Genomic DNA, 19,003 nt, shown 5'->3' with positions numbered 1-19,003 from the left:
GCATGGATGCTCCTGCCTCTGCCTCCCACATGCTGGGATTATAGGCATGTACTACCATGTCTGGCTAATTATTGTAGATTTCTAATGAAAGAATCTCTGTTTATTTATTTAATTATAGGCAGAGAGAAAGGGTGTGGAGAGAATGGGCATGCCAGGGCCTCGAGCCACTGCAAACAAACTCTAGAAAGCTTTGGGTCCACATATGTAATAAAAAGTTACCTATGCATACACTCACACTTTCTGCTAGCCATAACTGAATCAGTCTCTCTCAGAATTGGAGACTTAACTATTCAGAGCTAAATGCACAGGGCTCTACCCTAACAGCCCGGTGGCTTTTTGATGGGATCTCAATATGTCGTGTGGGTGCACTTCCTGGGATCAGACAGCTCTGTCTTTATTGTTCATAATGAAAGTAATGTACCATACCTATGCATGTCGGCCAATTTGGACAGGACACGAGCAGCATTACTAAAACTTCTGTTCTTCTCATAATACCTCCAGAGTAAATCCATATACCGAACTCTATTTTGGTCCACTTTTGCCATCCGGACTAGATGTGGCTCCAGAAAGGGAGAAGCAATCTAGAAATTGTATAGTTACACAGAAAAAATTCTGTAAACACCTAATTATTATTATTTTTTTTGAGGTACAGTCTCACTCTAGCCCAGGCTTATTTGGAACTACTCTGTAGTCCCAGGCTGGTCTTGAACTCATGCTGCTCTTCCTATCTCCGCCTCCCAAATGCTGGGATTAAAGACATGTGCCACCATGTCCTGCTTAATAAGTAGATAATACAGTACCATTTTTGCCTTGTTATAAAAAAAATGAGCAAAAATTAGAAAAAAGCAGGGAAGGGCTGGGTGGAGGGGGGTGGAATGGATGGCTCAGCCAATAAACGTGCTTGCTTGCAAAGCCTGACAGGCTGGGTTCGGTCCCTCAGGACCCTCACAAGACTAGAAGCACAGAGTGGTACATGCACATGGGGCTTGTCTGCAGGGCCAGGAGGCCCCGGAGGTCATACTCACTCACTCAGTCTCTTTCTATGTGCGAGTGCATTTCTGTCTCTCTCAAATAAACAAAGAAAATGTTTACTTAAAAAAATAGGAAAGTCGGGCATAGTGACACATGCCTTTCATCCCAGCACTTGGGAGGCAGACGTAGGAGGATCACCATGAGTTCAAGGGCACCTTGAGAATGCAGAGTAAATTCCAGGTCAGCCTGGGCTAGAGTGAGGCCCTACCTCGGGGGGGGGGGGGGGGGGGAAGAGAGATAGAGAGAGAAGCTTTTTGCAACGCATGACAGCCCGGGTTTGATTTGCCAATACCCACATAAGCCATATACACAAGTGGCGCATGCATCTAGAGTTCACTGGCAATAGCTGGAGTGCTGGGATCAAAGGTGTGCCCAACCATGCCTGCTCTTAGATTTTATAGTAAGCTTTGATAAAATAGTTACTGTTTCCTAGACTATGAGCTCAAAGGCACCCTTGACGTTATGGTATCCCAGGTTATTTGTTTTACAAATACTGATAATAGTAAAAAGTCATGTTTAATGGCAGAGCTAAGATAAAGTTTACATCTTCTAATTCATAATCCAGAGACTTCTAAACTATTTCAGAGCTATAGAGATAGCTGAGCAGTTAAGGCGCTTGACTGCCAACTCTAAGGACTCAGGTTTGATTCCCCAGTACCCATGTAAGCCATATGTATAGGGTGGAGCATGCATCTGGAGTTCATTTGCAATGGCTAGAGGCCCTAGCAGACCTATTCTCTCTAGCTCTTTCGCTCACTCAAATAAATAAAATATTAAAAATATTTCAAGCAATCAGACTCTAAGCAATAATATTAAAGTGGTAGTTAATTTTCCTCCTTAGAAAAAGGTATCACACACTTTATTTTTATGCGAACTCATTTCTGTGTATATGCAGGTACATGGATGGACATATACCATGTCTTTGGAGGCCAGAGGATAATCTTGGAAGTCATCTTTAGGAATATGTGTACCTTTTTTTTTTCATTTTTAAAATTTTTTAAAGTTTACTTTATTTGAGAGAGGTAGAGAGAGAAAGGCCACGCCAGGACCTCCAGTTGCTGTAAACAAACTGCAGATGCATGTACCATCTTGTGCATCTGGCTAACATGGGTCCTGGGGAACTGAGCCTGGGTTCTTTGGCTTTGCAGGCAAGCGCCTTAACTACTAAGCCATCTCTCCAGCCTGTACCTTTTTTTTGTTTGTTTGGTTTTCTGAGGTAGAGGTTCTTACTCTAGCTCAGGCTGACCTGGAATTCATTATATAGTCTCAGGCTGGCCTTGAACTCTGGGTAAATCTCCTACCTCTGACTCCCGAGTGCTGGGATTAAAGGCGTGCGCCACCACACCTGGCCATACTTAGATAGATAGATAGATAGATAGATAGATAGATAGATAGATAGATAGATAGCAGGATCGCAATGAGTTCAAGGACACCATGAGAATACGGAGTGAATTCCAGGTCAGCCTGGGCTAGAGTGAGCCCCTACCTTGAAAAATGAAAACAAACAACTATGTATATGATTTTTATTTATTTACTTGAGAGAAAGAGGCAGACACACTCCAAAGCCTCCAGCCACTACAAATAAACTCCAGATGCATGCACCACCTTGTGCATCTAGCTTACATGGGTACTGGAAATCGAACCTGGGTCCTTAAGCTTTGAAGGCAAGCACCTTAACTGCTAAACCATCTTTCCAGCACATGTGCAGTTTCTCACAGGCTGGCAGCTCACCATACTAGACTGGCTAGCAAGTCCAAGGGGTCCTCCTATTTTTGCTTCGCCAGTTCTGGAATTACAAACATGCACCACCACGCCTGACACTTACATGTGGATTCTGGAGGTTGAATTCAGTTCCTCATGCTTATGAGGCAAGTATTTTACTGACATAATTATCTCCCCAGGGTCCACATAATTAGCTTTATTCTATCAACTAACTGTAGGTACAGGACATGAAACTAAACTGCCTATAGTATGTTCTGCTAAGATTATTGAGACATGCTACTTCAAGATACAAATTAACAATACAAATACCACAAAAACAGTTCTTTTACCTGTAGCAGTTTATCTGCAAGGTCAGCTTGTATTAGCCAGTTGTAAAGTGCGATACTAAAGAGCTCATCCTTGGATCGCTGAGCCAATTTAAGCATTTGTTCAAACTAAAATAAAACAAAAAAGTAAACTTAGTGTAATTAAAGGCTTTCTTGCCACCACACGTTAGCTCTAAAACCCTGGTAAGAAATCAGCTAAACGGTAACTGCCTAGAGCACTTTCTTGCACACAGAGCTTCTGAGGTGGCACACGTTCAGAACGGAAGCACGCAGTGCGCCTTACATGATGTCCTGCTTCTTCATTACTCAGCATGTTGGGGTCAGATGACAACACTGGAGGACCAGGTTTCTTGGGTACACTAGGAGATTGAGGAGCAGCCTTGCTTTGATTTACTAGTTCTTGAAGAGTGTCCGTAATGCACTTGTAACTGTTTAATCTGAAAACAAAAAGGGCCAATTACATTATTTAACTAGAAAGCAGATCACGTCGGCTATTTCACTTAAATATATACACAAGAATTTGAAGATTCGTTGGAAAAATAGGTCTATATATTTTCTATTCAAAATAAGCCAAGTTGGGTGTGGTGGTGCACACCTTTAATCCCAGCACTCAGGAGGCAGAGGTAGGAGGATCACTGTGAGCTCTAAGCCAGTCTGAAACTACAAAGTAAATTCCAGCCTGGGATAGAGTAAGACCCCACCTCAAAAACAAACAAACAAACAAACAAACAAACAAACAAACAAACAAACAAAGCTACTGAGGCATGGTGGTACACACCTTTAATCCCAACACTTGGAAGGCAGAGGTAGAGGATTGCGGTAAGTTCGAGGCCAGCCTAGGACTATAGAATGAGACCCTACCCAACGCCACTGAAATGAAACAGGAGTTGGGGAGATTGTTCAGTGGTTAAAGGTGCTTGTGTGCAAAGCCTTTCAGCCCAAGTTCCCTAGTCACCTACATAAAGCTGGACAGACATTCATTTGCAGCAGAAAGAGACCCTGGTGCATCCATAAAGGCTACCACTTCCCACGCACAAATAAATTAAAAAAACAACCCAAGGCTGATTGTTGTGGTTTATGCCTTTAATCCCAGAACTTGCAAGGCAAAAGTAGGAGGATCACTGTTGAACTCAAAGTTACTCTGAGAGACTACATAATGAATTCCCTAATGGCTTGGGAAACATTACTCAGTATCCACATAAAGGCAGATGAACAAAAACCACACAGGCACCTGGAGTTTGTTTGCAGTGGCAGCAGGCCTTGGCACATGCACATTCACTGTTTCGTCTGCCTCTTTCTCAAATAAACAAATAAAAATAAATGAAGAAAAGCTGGGGATGGTGGGTAAACACCTTCAATTCCAGCACATGGGAGATAGAGGTAGGAGGATTCAAGATCAGCCTGACTACATATACATAGTGAATTCCAGGTCAGCCTAGGCAAGAGCAAGACCCTATCTTGAAAAGCAAAAAACAAAAACATATATATGTATAAGGAAAAAAAGTGCTATGTTATTATATTGAGCCACATAAGTTCAAGGCCAGGCTGAATTACATAATGAAACCTTATTAAGAGGAGGGGGGAAACAATAGTTGCAGGCTCAGTAACACTTAGTGCCCTTGAAGACCGTTCATCACCAACAGCTGGCAGGCTAGTGCATGCTTTAATCCCAGTACCTCTAATAAAGAACTACCAGCACAACCACCACTCCCAGAATTTATTAGACTACAGCTTTTTTTTTGTTTTTGTTTTTTTGAGGTAGGGTTTCACTCTAGTTCAGGCTGACCTGGAATTCACTATGTGGGCTCAAGCTAGCCTCCAACTTACAGCGATCCTCCTACCTCTGCCTCCCAAGTGCTGGGATAAAAGGTGTGTGCCACTCTGCCTGGCTCAGAATATAATTTTATCTTCAGGCTGGAAATTATAATCCTGACACAGGTCTTGATAAAGCAACAGGTCATTTGTAATTGAGAGCAAAATTAAGTGTTCTAACTGTCATACTTGAAATGTTATTTCCCTAATAACATGAATCAAAATTGTACATAGAAGTCTGTATCTAAAAATCAATGAGCTATGGTACTAGAACTTACCTTTCTTGGAAAGTCTGAAGACCAACTACATCTTCTTCTGGTTCTCCATGTTTATAGAAATGAAGCCCAAGACCCTGAGGATCTTTTTTCTCTGCAGCAGTAAGAGAAAGTTCCACCACACCTTCATAAAAACGCACTGATGGGACAGAAAGAGTAAAAGACTTAGCACTTACTTAGAGAGCTGGGTATACTTTACCCTAAGCAGGCATATAACATAATTAACAATGCTACATCTCTGTTGCATGATTGTAACCTTTGTGACAAAAATCATAAAATATTTATGATCAGTCAACTAATCAAAGTTTCTAATACACCAGGAAGGCATGTATTCCTTGGAAAACTTTCATATCTAAAATAAATGAAAAGAGGTTTTCACCTCTTTTTTTGGGAATGGGGGCTATGTTGTGATTCAAATTGATAACCTGTGCTAATAGTTATAGCTTTTACATTCTATCAGATTTAAAATATGTAATTTATTTATTTGAGAGAGAGGCAGAAAGATAGAAAATGAATGGGCAGACCAGGGTCTCTGGCCACTGCAAATGAACTCCAGATGCATGCACCACCTTGTGCATCTGGCTAATGTGGGTACTGTGGAATTGAACCTGGGTCCTAAGCTTTGCAGGCAAGTGCCTTAACCACTAAGCTTTCACTGCAGTCCATATGTATGTATGTATGTGTAGGTATACACACACACACACACACACACACATATTTTTTAAATTTCTTTCTTTCTTTGTATGTGTGTAAGAGAGAGACAAGGAGAGGGAGAGGGAGACACAGAGAGAGTGGGTATGGGCACGCCAGGGCCTTCTGCCACTGCAAGTGAACTTCAGATGCATGCGCCACTTTTTGCATCTGGCTTTATGTAGGTCCTGAAAACCCAAACCCAGTACATTATGCTTTCAAGCAAGTGCCTTTAACCACTGAGCAATCTCTCCAGCCCCAGATTCTTTCACCCTCCTTTTTTTATTATTATAAAGTAGAAACTTTGTATGGACACAATATATTTTGGTATTATCATTCCCCTCCTTCCTGCCCCCATTCCACTGAGTGCCCTCCTCAGTAGGATTGCTAGCATTCACCATGGGGTTGTGAATTGTGAGTTGTGAGAGCAGCAGTCAGTATGTGTGTGTGTGTGCGTGTCTTTCTGCCCCCTCTTTAGCAAAATTCCCTGAGGCTTGGTGAGTGCATTTTAAGTCTACCTTAGCTTCTGGATTTCTGATTTGATTCAGTTAGATTTTATTTAAGGAAATTTTTAAAAAGCTGGTAATTTCATTTTTAAAATTAGTGGAAGATTTTAAGTAAATATAAATGTAACCAGGAGTTTAACTAGACAAGGACTAAAACTTTAATATCATGAAGTTGGACACACTAACGTGTGTGGTGGAACACACTAGCATACCCAGCACTTGGGAGGTGGAAGCAGGATGATCAGATACATACAGAGTTCAATGTCCGCCTGGATACACATGGAAACCCTATCTCAAAAGGCATAAACGAATAGCCAGAGAGATGGTACAGCAGTTAAAGGAGCTTGTTAACAAAACCTGATTGCCTGGAGTCCCCAGTACTGATATAAAGCCAGATGCACAAAGGGGTGCATGCATCTGGTGTTCCTTTGCAGGAGCAAGGGAGCCCTGGCATGCCTACACTCACTTTCTGTCTGCCTCTTTCTCTGTTGCTCTTAAATAAATAAATAATAATAAAAAATAAAAAATAAGGCTGAAGGAAGATTTGCCTCTGGGAAGAGATCTTCATCCTCGCTTGGCTTGTGCTCCTGCACTGTCATTTGAGGTAAAGCCACAAGGAAGTTAGTCGTTTCTCACCTTGTCTATACTGAGCACAAACACTGGAAAGGTCTACTTGGTTGCTGATTTTTTGATATTCCTTTAGTGATTCTCGTAACATTCTTTCCTTTTCAGTCTTACTTTGAACTTGTCGGGAACGCTGAAGCAGCTCATTTGCCTACAGAAAAGAAAACAAACGTACGAAAAGATGACATCAAGCTGGCAGATGATGCTGTCCACATATATTTTAGTCTATGGCTAAATATATATATGGTTAATTATCATTACGAATAAAAACTCTAAAACTTACTTCTTAATTTTAGGCAGAAAAGGTTTTGATCAAAAAAATCCTAGCTATTCTTATTTCCTCTCACAAATAGGTTAACCAAGATAGCCTTGTCTGGTAACTCTTTTGCCTAGTCAGTACATTACTGGTCAGCAGGCAGTTCATCATGGGACACTGATTTATTTATTTATTTCCACCTGTAGGAAAGGATCAATAAAAATTACCTCATTAACTTTGATTCACTAGTGATTATTTAAAGTATTAGAATTTCTCCTTAATTTCTAAGGAAAAAAGTACTTCCTTAAATTAAAACTTTTATTTAGAATTTTTTTTTAAATCAAGGGCAAAAATATCAAAGATTCTTTGTAAGAAAAAATTAAGAGGTTGGAGAGATGGCTCAGCAGTAAATAGGGCTTGCTTACAAAGACTAATGGCCTGGGGTCTATTCCACAGTACCCACGTAAAGGCAGATACGGAACACAGTGCGTGTGTCTGGCAGGAGGCCTTGGTGTGCCCATTGAGCACACACAGAATATACTAAACTATGTACTTCAATCCTCTTATTTGAGGAGTTGAAGGCCAGGATACAATAGATATTTGAAAGGTCAGAAAACCAAGCACTTCCAATTTCAATTCTAGTGCTTACTACTTTTTGTCTCACTCTGAAACTTTCTGTATATAAACCCTACTGAGATGGGTAGCAAAGCATCATACCTTAGAACAAACTGCATCATCAGTACTGTACAGAAGGGGGCAGATGTCTTGCAAATGTAAACTAATGCCATCCACAGCAGCATTATCTCTGATGTAACAGTTGATAAGAGAAGCAATCAATGCTCCTGTAAGCTCTGTGTCCCTGACGACGAGATCTTTAAAAGTGGTGATCTTCAGCTGCTCCTGAAATTCCTAAGAACACAACAGTTCTTTCTATCAAAATAGAGAAATTAGAGCTGGGAGTGGTGGCACATGCCTTTAATCCCAGCACTCGGGAGGCAGAGGTAGGAGGATTGCTGAGATTTCGAGGCTACCTTGAGACTACATGGTGAATTCCAGGTCAGCATGGGCCAGAGTGAGACCCTACCTCAAAAATAAATAAATAAATGAATCAATCAATCAATCAATCAATCTCCAGTATCCATGTAAAAGCCAGTTGCAAAAGGTGGCACATATGGGCTTAGTGTTAATGCGTTTGCCTACAAAGCCAAAGGATCCCCAGTTCGATTCTCCATGACCCAGACAAGCCAGGTGCACAAGGGGGTGCATACATCTGGAGTACATGTGCAGTGGCTTGAGGCCCTGGTGTGCCCATTCTGTCTCTCTCTCAAATAAATAAATAAAACATATATTTTTTAGTGTGGCACATGTATCTGGAGTGCATTTTTAGTAGCAAGATGTGCTGGTGTGCTATCTCTCTGTGTCCTCCTTCATAATTAAATGAATAAAATTAACAAATTGGGTATGGTGGAGCACGCCTTTAATCCCAGCACTTGGGAGGCAGTGGTAGGAGGATCTCTGTCAGTTAGAGGCCACTCTGAGACTACAAAGTGAATTCCAGGTCAGCCTGAGTCCCTACCTTGAAAGCCCCCCACCCACCAAAAAAAAATTAAGTATGCAAGCAAGCATTAAAAAACTATAGTTGGCCAGGTGTGGTGAGGCACACCTTTAATCCCAGCACTCGTGACGCAGAGGTAGGATATCACCAAGAGTTTGAGGCCACACAGTGAAAAGCCTGGGCTTGAAAAACTAACAAAATGTTGCTGCTTTTGTGGTGAACCTGGTACCAGCAGAAGGGTGAAGGAGATAGACACAGAGAACACTCAACTCCTACCAAACCAGAGATACAGAGACACAGAGGCTCCCAAGACCTCATCACTGAAGCAGACCTAAAATGAACCCAACATGGCTCAGGGAAACTTATGGAAGAGGGAGTGGAAAGGTTGTTAGAGACACATGTTGGGACATTAAGCACAGAGACATTGCCTCTTCCCCATAACTGATGGCTACCCCCACAGTGCACGACCCACATTCCCCAATGAGGAGGGTCATGACAGGGAACAGACTAATGATGGTACCAACATGATTGCATACACACTGTGTACATAACTAATTTAAAAAAAAGCTGTTAAGGGGCTGGAGAGATGGCTTAGTGGTTAAAGATGGTTAAAGTGGTTAAAGGCTAAATTTGCTTGCAAAGCTTGCTAGCCTGAGTTCAATTCCCAAGGACCCATATAAAGCCAGATGCACATGTATCTAAAGTTCATTTACAGTTCAAGAGGCCTCAGTACACCCCCAGGGCAAATTAAGAACGGTATACTCTGGAAGGCTATTACATTAAATATGTATATTCACCATTTTCAAAGTTAAATGTTGTGTGTGTGCATGTCTTGTCTGTTTTACAATCCACACAGAAAAAGATTCAGGTCATGTCAGACACTGCTGAGTCATCTGATGAACAGCTCTAGGAGAAAGTCTTGGCCAGCTCAGGCTCCGATGTCCTGAGACGACCAACTCCGTCTACCTGGGTTCCCTGGTTCTCTCGAGCACTCCCCAGACCTAGACGTCCACAAGAATGACAGCCCTGACAGTGACCAGACTGCTGTGTGCTCACTTCTCATTAACTCCTTTTTTATTCTTTCTTCCCAATATTTTCTTCCAAGAGTATCTTCCTGCACTCCATCAATACACTTTTGAGGTGTAGCTCCCCTCTCTGGGAGAGACTCTGACTGCTGTATTTCGATACCCTTGTTCAATGGGAAATAGTTCAAGATCTTACGTCGTCATCCCCTTTCGTCTAGTAGCAGTTAGTGTCTGTTCATGAGGGGGGAATGACAGAGAGTACAGTTAGGATGACTGAACTCCTGAAAGTAAAAAAGGCAGGCAAGTCTGTACTTGCTCAGTATCAAAGATGATCTGACTTCTGATCTCTTGCCTAGTTCCCTAGGCCTGTTTTTCCACAAATAACCAAGACCCGTCCTGGCAGGAGGTCTTTCATAAGATTTAAACATTGTGGTTGGTTAAGTTCAGCCCCTGGAACTTGGTGTGAGGATTAGCCTCTTCCTGAGACAGCCCCTAGCCCTAATTAACCAGCTGTCCACTGGTTCACCCAAGCCAGAAGCCAGCCCACCAATATAAGGTTATAAATACCTTTACAAGGGGAGGGCATGCTCTCTGACCACGTGGGAACTTCCAGCTGTGGGTGAGTTTTTCCCACAAGGGGAGGCTCCCCTAACCCTTACTTTCCACATGGGTTCTTTATCCCCTCCATATCCCCATATGGCAGGAGCTTGAACTTTGTATTCTTTCTGTGGTTTTCCCAGGCCCTACATGTAGGATCTCTAACTACGTGGGTGCCTGTCATTGGCTCTGTACTTCCCTCAATAAATATAATTTAATAATAATGTATTTTAAAAACCAAAATAGGCTGGTTTAATGGCTCAGTGGTTAAAGGTGCTTGCCTGCAAAGCCTGATGGCTTCGATTCGTTTGCAGTGGCAAGAAGCCCCCGTATGCCAACTCTCTCCTTAACTCTAGAGGACAAAGAACTTACCTTCTGAAGTTCTCCCACAATGACAGAAAATTGATGTTCACAAAGAAGTTTCCATAAAGCCAGAGCTTGGTATGATTTTCTAACCAACTGCTGGATTGCCTGAAGAGAAACTTTTTCACTCAGTTGAGCCTCTAATGACAAAATACAAACAATGAAGTTATACAATGGTACAGTTTAGAAAGTTTTCTTAGGTAAAGTTGAAATTTCTTGCCCCCAGCATAGGTATCAAAAATCACTGGTTGTTCATGATTTTTTTTACAATTAAAGTTAACTATATATGTGTGTCTGTGTGTTTGTGTATTTACACATAAAAATATTCCCATGAGCAGGGTGGGGTGGTGCACGCCTTTAATCACAACACTTGGGAGGCAGAGGTAGGAGGATTGCTGGGAGTTCAAGGCCATCCTGAAACTATGTAGTGAATTCCAGGTCAGCCTAAAGTAAAGCAAGACAGACTACCTTGAAAAATCACAACAGCCGGGCGTGGTGGCGCACGCCTTTAATCCCAGCACTCGGGAGGCAGAGGTAGGAGGATTGCCGTGAGTTCGAGGCCACCCTGAGACTCCATAGTGAATTCCAGGTCAGCCTGGGCTAGAGTGAGACCCTACCTCGAAAAACAAAACAAAACAAAAAAAAAAAACAAAAAAAAAAAAAAAAAGAAAAATCACAACAAAACAAAATTCCCGTGTTTTTCCCAAGTATTTCATTATGTAAGTACACCACAATTTAACTCCTTATACTTAAAAGACTCTCTTGGAAGGCATAGTCAAGGTTCTCCAGGACTCAGTTTCTCAGACTCTGGATCAATAGAATATGTACTGATGAGTCATGAAGCAAGTTAGTCAGTCATGATAAATTTCCTCCATCCTTTAAATAGGAAATAGAGTAAAAAGGAGGAAAATATCACAATAGCTCATTCAGGATTTTTTTTTTCGAGGTTGGATCTCACTCTGCCCTAGGCTGACCTGGAATTCACTATGTAGTCTCAGGGTAGCCTCAAACTCATGGCAATCCTCCTACCTCTGCTTCCCAAGTGCTGGGACTAAGGCATGTACCACCATACCCGGCTCAGGATGTTTTATTTGAAAGAGAGGGCCACAGCCACTTCAATTGAACTCCAGATATTTGTGCCACCTAGTGGACATGTGCGACCTGGCATCTGCCTCACTTACGTGCACCTGGCTTAAAATGGGATCTGGAGAGTTGAACATTGGTCCTTAGCCTTCACAGGCAAGCATCTCTTAACTACTAAGCCAACTCCAGCCCTCATTCAGGAAATTCTGTTCCAATTATAAATGATTTTAAACACGTGAGTGGGTTTGGGGCTAATTCAGTGGTACAGAGCTAGCTTGTATGAGGTCCTCTGATCCTCGGCATCACGGAACAAATTACAACACAACTGAGCAGACCACAACATCTGTGTCATAATTTAAAATGTAGACATGAGGAAGACCTTTGGTGATGTATACCCAGAAGCAAAACTGGTAGCTTTAGCCAGACGTGGTGGTTCAGGCCTTTAAGGCCAGCACTCAAGAGGAAGAGGTAGGAGGATCAGCATGAGTTCAAGGCTACCCTGACACTACATAGTGAATTCCAGGTCAGCTTGGGTTAAAGTGAGACCCTACCTTGAAAAACAAACAACAACAAAAACCTACAAAAAAGACTGGTAGCTTTAAGGACTTTTGTAGACATGACCAATCTATTCTAAGTCTTTCAAAGAGTCAACTGCAAGCAACTTGAATACTCCCATGTGAAAAAAAAATCCTCACCCAAGCTTGGTAATAAGCTCAAACCTTTAATGAAGTACTATCAACAGTTCTGAAAATAAGCTACAAAATAGTGAATAGAAAAAAGGCCAGCAGTCAGGGAAGTAGCTTGGGACATAAGTAAATGGCAGGGTTTTTAAGAACTAAAGAAATTCCGTCATTCAAAATTACTGTTTCTTAACAACAGAAAACAAGAAAGGAAAAAAAAAAAAAAAAAAAAAAAAAAAAAAAAAAAAAAAAAACAGAAAAAACTGAGTAGCAGAAAAAATTTTAGCCAAATTATTCTAAGTCATGAGCTGGAGAGAAGACTTAGCCATTAAAGTGTTTGCCTATAAGGCAAAAGGACCCAGGTTCAATTCCCCAAGACCCACATAAGCCAGATTACAAGGTGTTGCATGCGTCTGGAGCTTGTTTACAGTGGCTGAAGGCCCTGATGCACCCATTCTCTCTCTCCTTCTCTGAAATAAAAATAAACAAATAAAATAACTTTTAATAAAAGGGCTAGAGGGATGGGTTAGTGGTAAAGTTACTTGCCTGCAAAGCCAAAGGACCCAGGTTCGATTCCCCCAGTACCCATGTAAACCAGAGTCACAGGAGTTCGTTTACAGCATTTGGAGGGCCTGGTGTGCCCACCTTCTTTGTCTCTCTATGTCTCAAGTAAATAAGTTAAAATATATATATATATATTTAAGCCGGGTGTGGTGGCACACACCTTATATCCCAGTACTTGGGAGGCAGAGGTAGGAGGATTTCAATTACACTACAGCTCCTGCTGCATTTGCTGTGTATTCCCATTCTAAGGACGCATGAATCCTATTAGCCTCTGTTGCACTTTGGCAATAGTACTGAAGCAGAAATTACAATGCGTGTGTGCAAAACAGTGTGAATGAGATGTAGTTCAGACACTACACAATTGAAGTGAGTTTGAGGACACCCTGAGACTACATAGTGAATCCCAGGTCAGCCTGGGCCAGAGTGAAACCCTACTTTGAAGAGGAAAAAGAAAAAAGAAAAGGAAAAAAAAAAAACAACAACAAAAGAACTAGAACTATCCTAAGTCAACTCCAGAATAACTAATCAGGAGAACCATGCAGTTCCACTTCCTTTATTAGCATTTAAATAAACATAAAATAAAATCATATTTTATTCAAACATATATATGCGTTTGTGTATGTGCATATGTATGTATGTATGTATACTTTTTGGTTTTGTTTTTCAAAAGGTCTTGCTCTAGCCCAGCCTGACCTGAATTTGACTATATAGTCTCAGAGTAGCCTTGAACTCTCGGCATCCTCCTACTTCTGCCTACCTAGTACTAGAATGAAAAGTGTATGCCACCATGCCTGACACTTATATTCAGTTTCATAAAAGTGTTATCACTAACCACTAAGGAAATGCAAATAAAAAATTACAATTAGGGCTGGAAAGATGGCTCAGCAATTAAAGTGCTTGCCTGTAAAGCCTAAGGATCCAGGTTTGATTCCCCAGTACCCACGTAAACATACACATGATGGTGCAAGTATCTAGAGTTCATTTGCTGTGGCTAGATGCCCTGGTACACCCATTCTCTCTCTCAAATAAATACACAAATAAAATATATTTTTAAAAAAGAAGTAAGTTACCATGAAACTTCCTCTGCAGCTCCTGCTGCATTTGCTGTGTATTCCCATTCTCAGGACGCATGAATCCTATTAGCCTCTGTTGCACTTTGGCAGTAGTACTGAAACAGAAATTACAAAGTGTGTGTGCAAAACAGTGTGACTGAGATGTAGTTCAGATACCACACAATTGAACCAAGTATATAAGTCTGTTTTTTTTTTTTTAAAGATGTATTCAGGACTGGATAGATGGCTTAGCGGTTAAGGTACAGTTAAGGTGCTGGTCTGCAAAGCCTAATGACATGAGTTCAATTCCTCAGTACCCATGCAAAGCCAGACGCACAAAGTGGTGCAAATATCTGCAGTTTGTATGCAGTACTGGAGGCCCTGGTGCACCCATTCTCTATCTACTTGTTTTCTATCAAATAAATAATATATTTAAAAAATGTATTTAAAAGACTGTGAAAAGTACAACCACAAGTATTAGTTGCCAGAAGAAAGGAAAAACTGTCAAGGTAGAGAGACGGTTTAGTGGTTAAAGGCACTTGCTTGCAAAGCCTGACGGCCTGGGTTTGATTCTCTAGTCCTCACATAAAGCCAGATGCACATTCCTGGAGTTTGTTTGCAGTGCCAAGAGCACCTGACAAGCTCATTTGCTCTCTCAAATAAACATGTTAAAAATTTTTAAAAAGTCACATAAGTTTTGGAATTAAAAATATAGTTATAACATAGCAGGCATGTATCAGTCTCATAAAAATATCATGGTTAGAAAGAAAATGTCTTAGTTTGAATAGATGATATTTAAAATAAGATCAAGAATTGTCTGCACCAAAAAATAAATCTTGAAAGGCTGGGCATGGTAGCATGTTCCTTTAATCCTAGCACTTGAGAGGCAGAGGTAGGAGGATGTCTGTGAGTTTGAGGCCAGCCTGAGAATACATAGTGAATCCAGGTCAGCCTGGGCTAGAGACCCTACCTTGAATCCCCACCCCAACAAAAAAACAATTGTCTTCGCATCTGCTACCAGAGTTCTACCACCAGCACCACCTCTAGCTCGCCAAGCTTGCAGCTATAGAGTAGGGAAAGGGGGAAGGTAAGGAGGTCTTCATACCATGGCTTGTACAAAGCAGACGGCCCACAAATCCACTGGTGGTTAAGTGCACTTTAAACAAGTGGCTATAAAAGCTGATCGCAAGAGTGCACCCTCTTCTGGAAGGGAAACCTCATTGTTACAGGCCTGGTGCTGAGGCATTCCATGAAATTAGATGCTATCAGAAGTTCACAGAATTCTTGATTCACAAACTGCCTTTCCAGCGTCTGGTGCAAGAAATTGCTCAGGACTTCAAAACAGATCTGTGCTTTCAAAGTGCAGCTACTGGTGCTTTGCAGAAGGCAAATGAGGCCTATCTGGTTGGCATTTTCGAAGATATCCTGTGCTACCCCAAACATGTAATAATTATGCCCAAAGACATCTAGCTAGCATGCTCCACACGTGGAGAGCGAGCTTAAGAATCCACTATGAGGGCTGGGGAAACGGCTTAGTGGTTAAGGTGTTTGCCTACGAAGCCTAAGGAACTTGATTTGATTCCCCAGGACCCTTATAAGCCAGATGCACAAGGGGGCACATGCATCTGGAGTTCGTTTGCAATGGCTATAGGTCCTGGCACGACCATTCTCTTTCTCTCTGCCTCTCCCCCCACCCCTCTCTCAAATAAAGAAAGAAATAAAATATTAAAAAAAAAAAGAGTCCATTATGACAGGAAACATTTCATTCCCAAGGTACCTAAGTATATAATTGCAACTGGAAAACTAGGGGACAGGAATCAGGGACTGGCAGTTTCTCCCTTTTGACTTCTGTGTGAATTTTTAATATAAATGCTGGGATGTAAAGCATTAATATAAGTTAAAATGTTTCAGTGAACAAGTTTCAACACTTCACTTTTATAACCATTATAAATAAACCTTTTAACTTTTTCTGGACAATGCCAACATTTGGATTTTTTTTAAAGCAAATTTCTTATTGACAGCAACTAAAAATAAGATTAAATGAACCAAATGATTAAAAGTCACTAACTAATCACAACAAAACAAAACAACAACAACAAAAAAGCTCCATTCTTACACAGAAAAAATTAAAAAATAATAAGCTATTCTTACTTTGGATTGCCTAGTGGTCCTCCTGAAAACTGGGAATTCCTGTCTAGAAATTCCTGAAGACCTTTTAGTTCTTGTAGCACTGATTCCAGAAGTTGGGAGGGTACACTACTTTCAATCTGTTAGAATGGAACAAGTTTCAAGTTTAAAACTATTAAAAATGTGCACATATACAAAGCACACACTCTACATAATCATTTTTGAATATACAATATTCATTTTATGTTTTCATTTTTGTTTAGAGTTCTCTCTCAGTTACAAGCAGTTATTAAAATTTATTTTGGGGCTGCAGAGATGGCTTAGCAGTTAAGGTGCTTGCCTGCAAAGCCAAAGGACCCAAGTTCAAACTACAGGAGCCACGTAAGCCAGATGCACAGGGTAGCACATACATCTGAAGGTTCTTTGCAGCAGCTGAAGGTCCTGGTATGCCCTCTCCCTCTCTCATACATAAATATATATATATGATTTTAAAAGAATGATAGCCAGGCATGCCTTTAGTCCCAGCACTTGGGAGGCAGAAGTAGGAGGTAGGAGGATCGCTGGGTTCGGGCGAGCCTCAGACTACATAGTGACTTCTAGGTCAGCCTGGGCTAGAGTGAGAGCCAACCTTGAGAAAAACCAAACAAACAAAACAACAACAAAAACAGCCTAATGATGCTAACACAAAGTCCTCTGGGATGCTTTCTTAAGCAGTCTGATCTGAGAAGTACGTAAGTACATGAACAGAGGGTAGGCAGTGCAGGCTTCCACAGTATCATGCATACAGACTCAAGCATAAGCCACAGCACACAGTGATATTACATATCAGCACTGATAACCTCTCGGCACCCTTATTCATCTCATATTTCAGTAAGTAAGAGACTTTGAAAAGCTAAAAGTTTAATTATGACCTCACCGTTAATAAGCTTTTGTGATAAGACCTAAGCTAGAGTGTTGGGCAGTGTTTAGACAAGAACATACATATCTATAGGGGTTACCAACACTAGGAAATCTCCCCATTGATACTAATAAGAGATTACATACATACAAGGAGGTAATAAACACACTTGCTAGATGGTCCCATGGTTAAGACATTTGCCTGCAAAGCCTCAGGACCTGGGTTTGATTTTCCAGTACTCACACAGAACCAGATATACAAGGTGGCACAAGCATCTGAAGTTCATTTGGAGTGGCCCAGGCATGTCTATTCTCTATCTGCCTCTTTTTCTCTCTCTCAAAAATAAATAAATATTAAAAAATAAAATAAATACAAACACACTTACTGCAGTGATCTCTCTGTTGCCAGTCTTGAATACTCTTTCCACAACTAAGCTAGCATCCCAAATATTCCTGAACAACAAAAATGTATTAATGCTTATGCCATAAATGAATAAAAACCATTAAAACATATAATTATTTCCTTCCTGTAGAAACACAGTAGCTTTATTTAGTTTTAACCCAGGCATTGTGCTATATGCCTTTATTCCTAGCACTAGAAAGGCAGAAGTAGGAAAATCGCTCTGAGTTCAAGGCCAGCCTAAGACTACATAGAGAGTTCTAGGCCAGCTTGGGCTAGATTGAAATCCTACTTTAAAAAAAGCTGAGCGTGGTGGTGCACACCTTTAATCCCAACACTTGGGCAGCAAAGGTAGGAGGATCACTGTGAGTTAGAGGCCACCTTGAGACTACATAGTGAATTTCAGGTCACCCTGGGCTTGAGCAAGAGCCTACCTCAAAAAACAGAAGAAAACAAATAAACAACAACAAAAACCTTAGTGGATTCATTTAACCTTTACTGTTACCTAGAAATATGAAAAAAAAAAAAAAAACAGGAAGAATTTCAATCATTCCCAATAATAAAATTTGCTAAAGAACAAAAGCATTAGAACTACGAATTTATAAAGGGATTTTGCAGTTACCTCTCCCTCCTACCCATTCCTTTCCACTAAAGAGATGGAATTAATTTTCCCATCTTTTAAGCCCAGGTTGACCTTGAACTTCCCTCTGTCAGAAGAAGGAAGAAAATGGGTGATAGTTCACAGCACAGCAGTTGAGAGGTTTTGAAAGCTTTTTTTTTTTTTTCCCCCTCAGAAGTGACTAACCCTTGCTGTTCTAAGTGTGAACAACAAGTGAAGAATTACAGAGTTATTATCGGCCACCATGTTACACTGGTGAGCAAACACTCCTTTAAGCTATGAAAGACTAAACAAGATAAGTGGAGCTTTTTCTACCTTCATATCTGGCTGCATATACATGAGTGAGCTGAGTAAACCCAGAAGTGCTCAGCTGACATACACACACATGCCACCAAGTCATGGGGAGCTTTGTAACTCTATCTTAATATGTATGTATATATGCAGAAATGAAACAGTGGTGAATACAGATGAAGCAGTGACTTTGGAGATTTGTGACTGGTCCAAGTGACAAGAGTACAGCTAAATGCTCAGCCATAAATGGGACATCATCTCTCTCCCTTCAAGACTCAAGGTGCAATGTCTGCTGCTGTGCAGTTACATGCATAAATTATGCTCACCAAACTGCCCAGTAAGCACTTCTCTCTCTCTCTCTCTTTTTTGTTTTTTTGAGGTAGGGTCTCACTCTAGCTCAGGCTGACCTGGAATTCACTATGGAGTCTCAGGGTGGCCTTGAACTCACGGCGATCCTCCTACCTCTGCCTCCCGAGTGCTGGGATTAAAGGCGTGCGCCACCACGCC

General features: G+C 41.1%; 1 protein-coding gene across 1 annotated transcript in view; it reads right to left on the bottom strand.

Annotated features, from left to right (window-relative positions):
• Nup155 (nucleoporin 155) overlaps window positions 1-19,003 on the bottom strand; it is a 61,107-nt gene that overhangs the window by 10,953 nt on the left and 31,151 nt on the right. The window contains exons 19-28 of the mRNA XM_045132763.1: window positions 17,573-17,639; window positions 16,314-16,429; window positions 14,181-14,278; window positions 10,793-10,923; window positions 7,961-8,152; window positions 7,000-7,138; window positions 5,171-5,306; window positions 3,364-3,517; window positions 3,084-3,188; window positions 427-581 (exon numbers count right to left, since the gene is read on the bottom strand). Coding sequence (XP_044988698.1) covers window positions 427-581; window positions 3,084-3,188; window positions 3,364-3,517; window positions 5,171-5,306; window positions 7,000-7,138; window positions 7,961-8,152; window positions 10,793-10,923; window positions 14,181-14,278; window positions 16,314-16,429; window positions 17,573-17,639 — 1,293 coding nt within the window. The remainder of the gene's footprint in view (window positions 1-426; window positions 582-3,083; window positions 3,189-3,363; window positions 3,518-5,170; window positions 5,307-6,999; window positions 7,139-7,960; window positions 8,153-10,792; window positions 10,924-14,180; window positions 14,279-16,313; window positions 16,430-17,572; window positions 17,640-19,003) is intronic.

Source organism: Jaculus jaculus, chromosome 13 (assembly GCF_020740685.1).
Source record: "Jaculus jaculus isolate mJacJac1 chromosome 13, mJacJac1.mat.Y.cur, whole genome shotgun sequence".
In the NCBI taxonomy this organism is placed as follows: domain Eukaryota; kingdom Metazoa; phylum Chordata; class Mammalia; order Rodentia; family Dipodidae; genus Jaculus; species Jaculus jaculus.
This window is presented reverse-complemented; position numbering and strand designations above follow the sequence as displayed.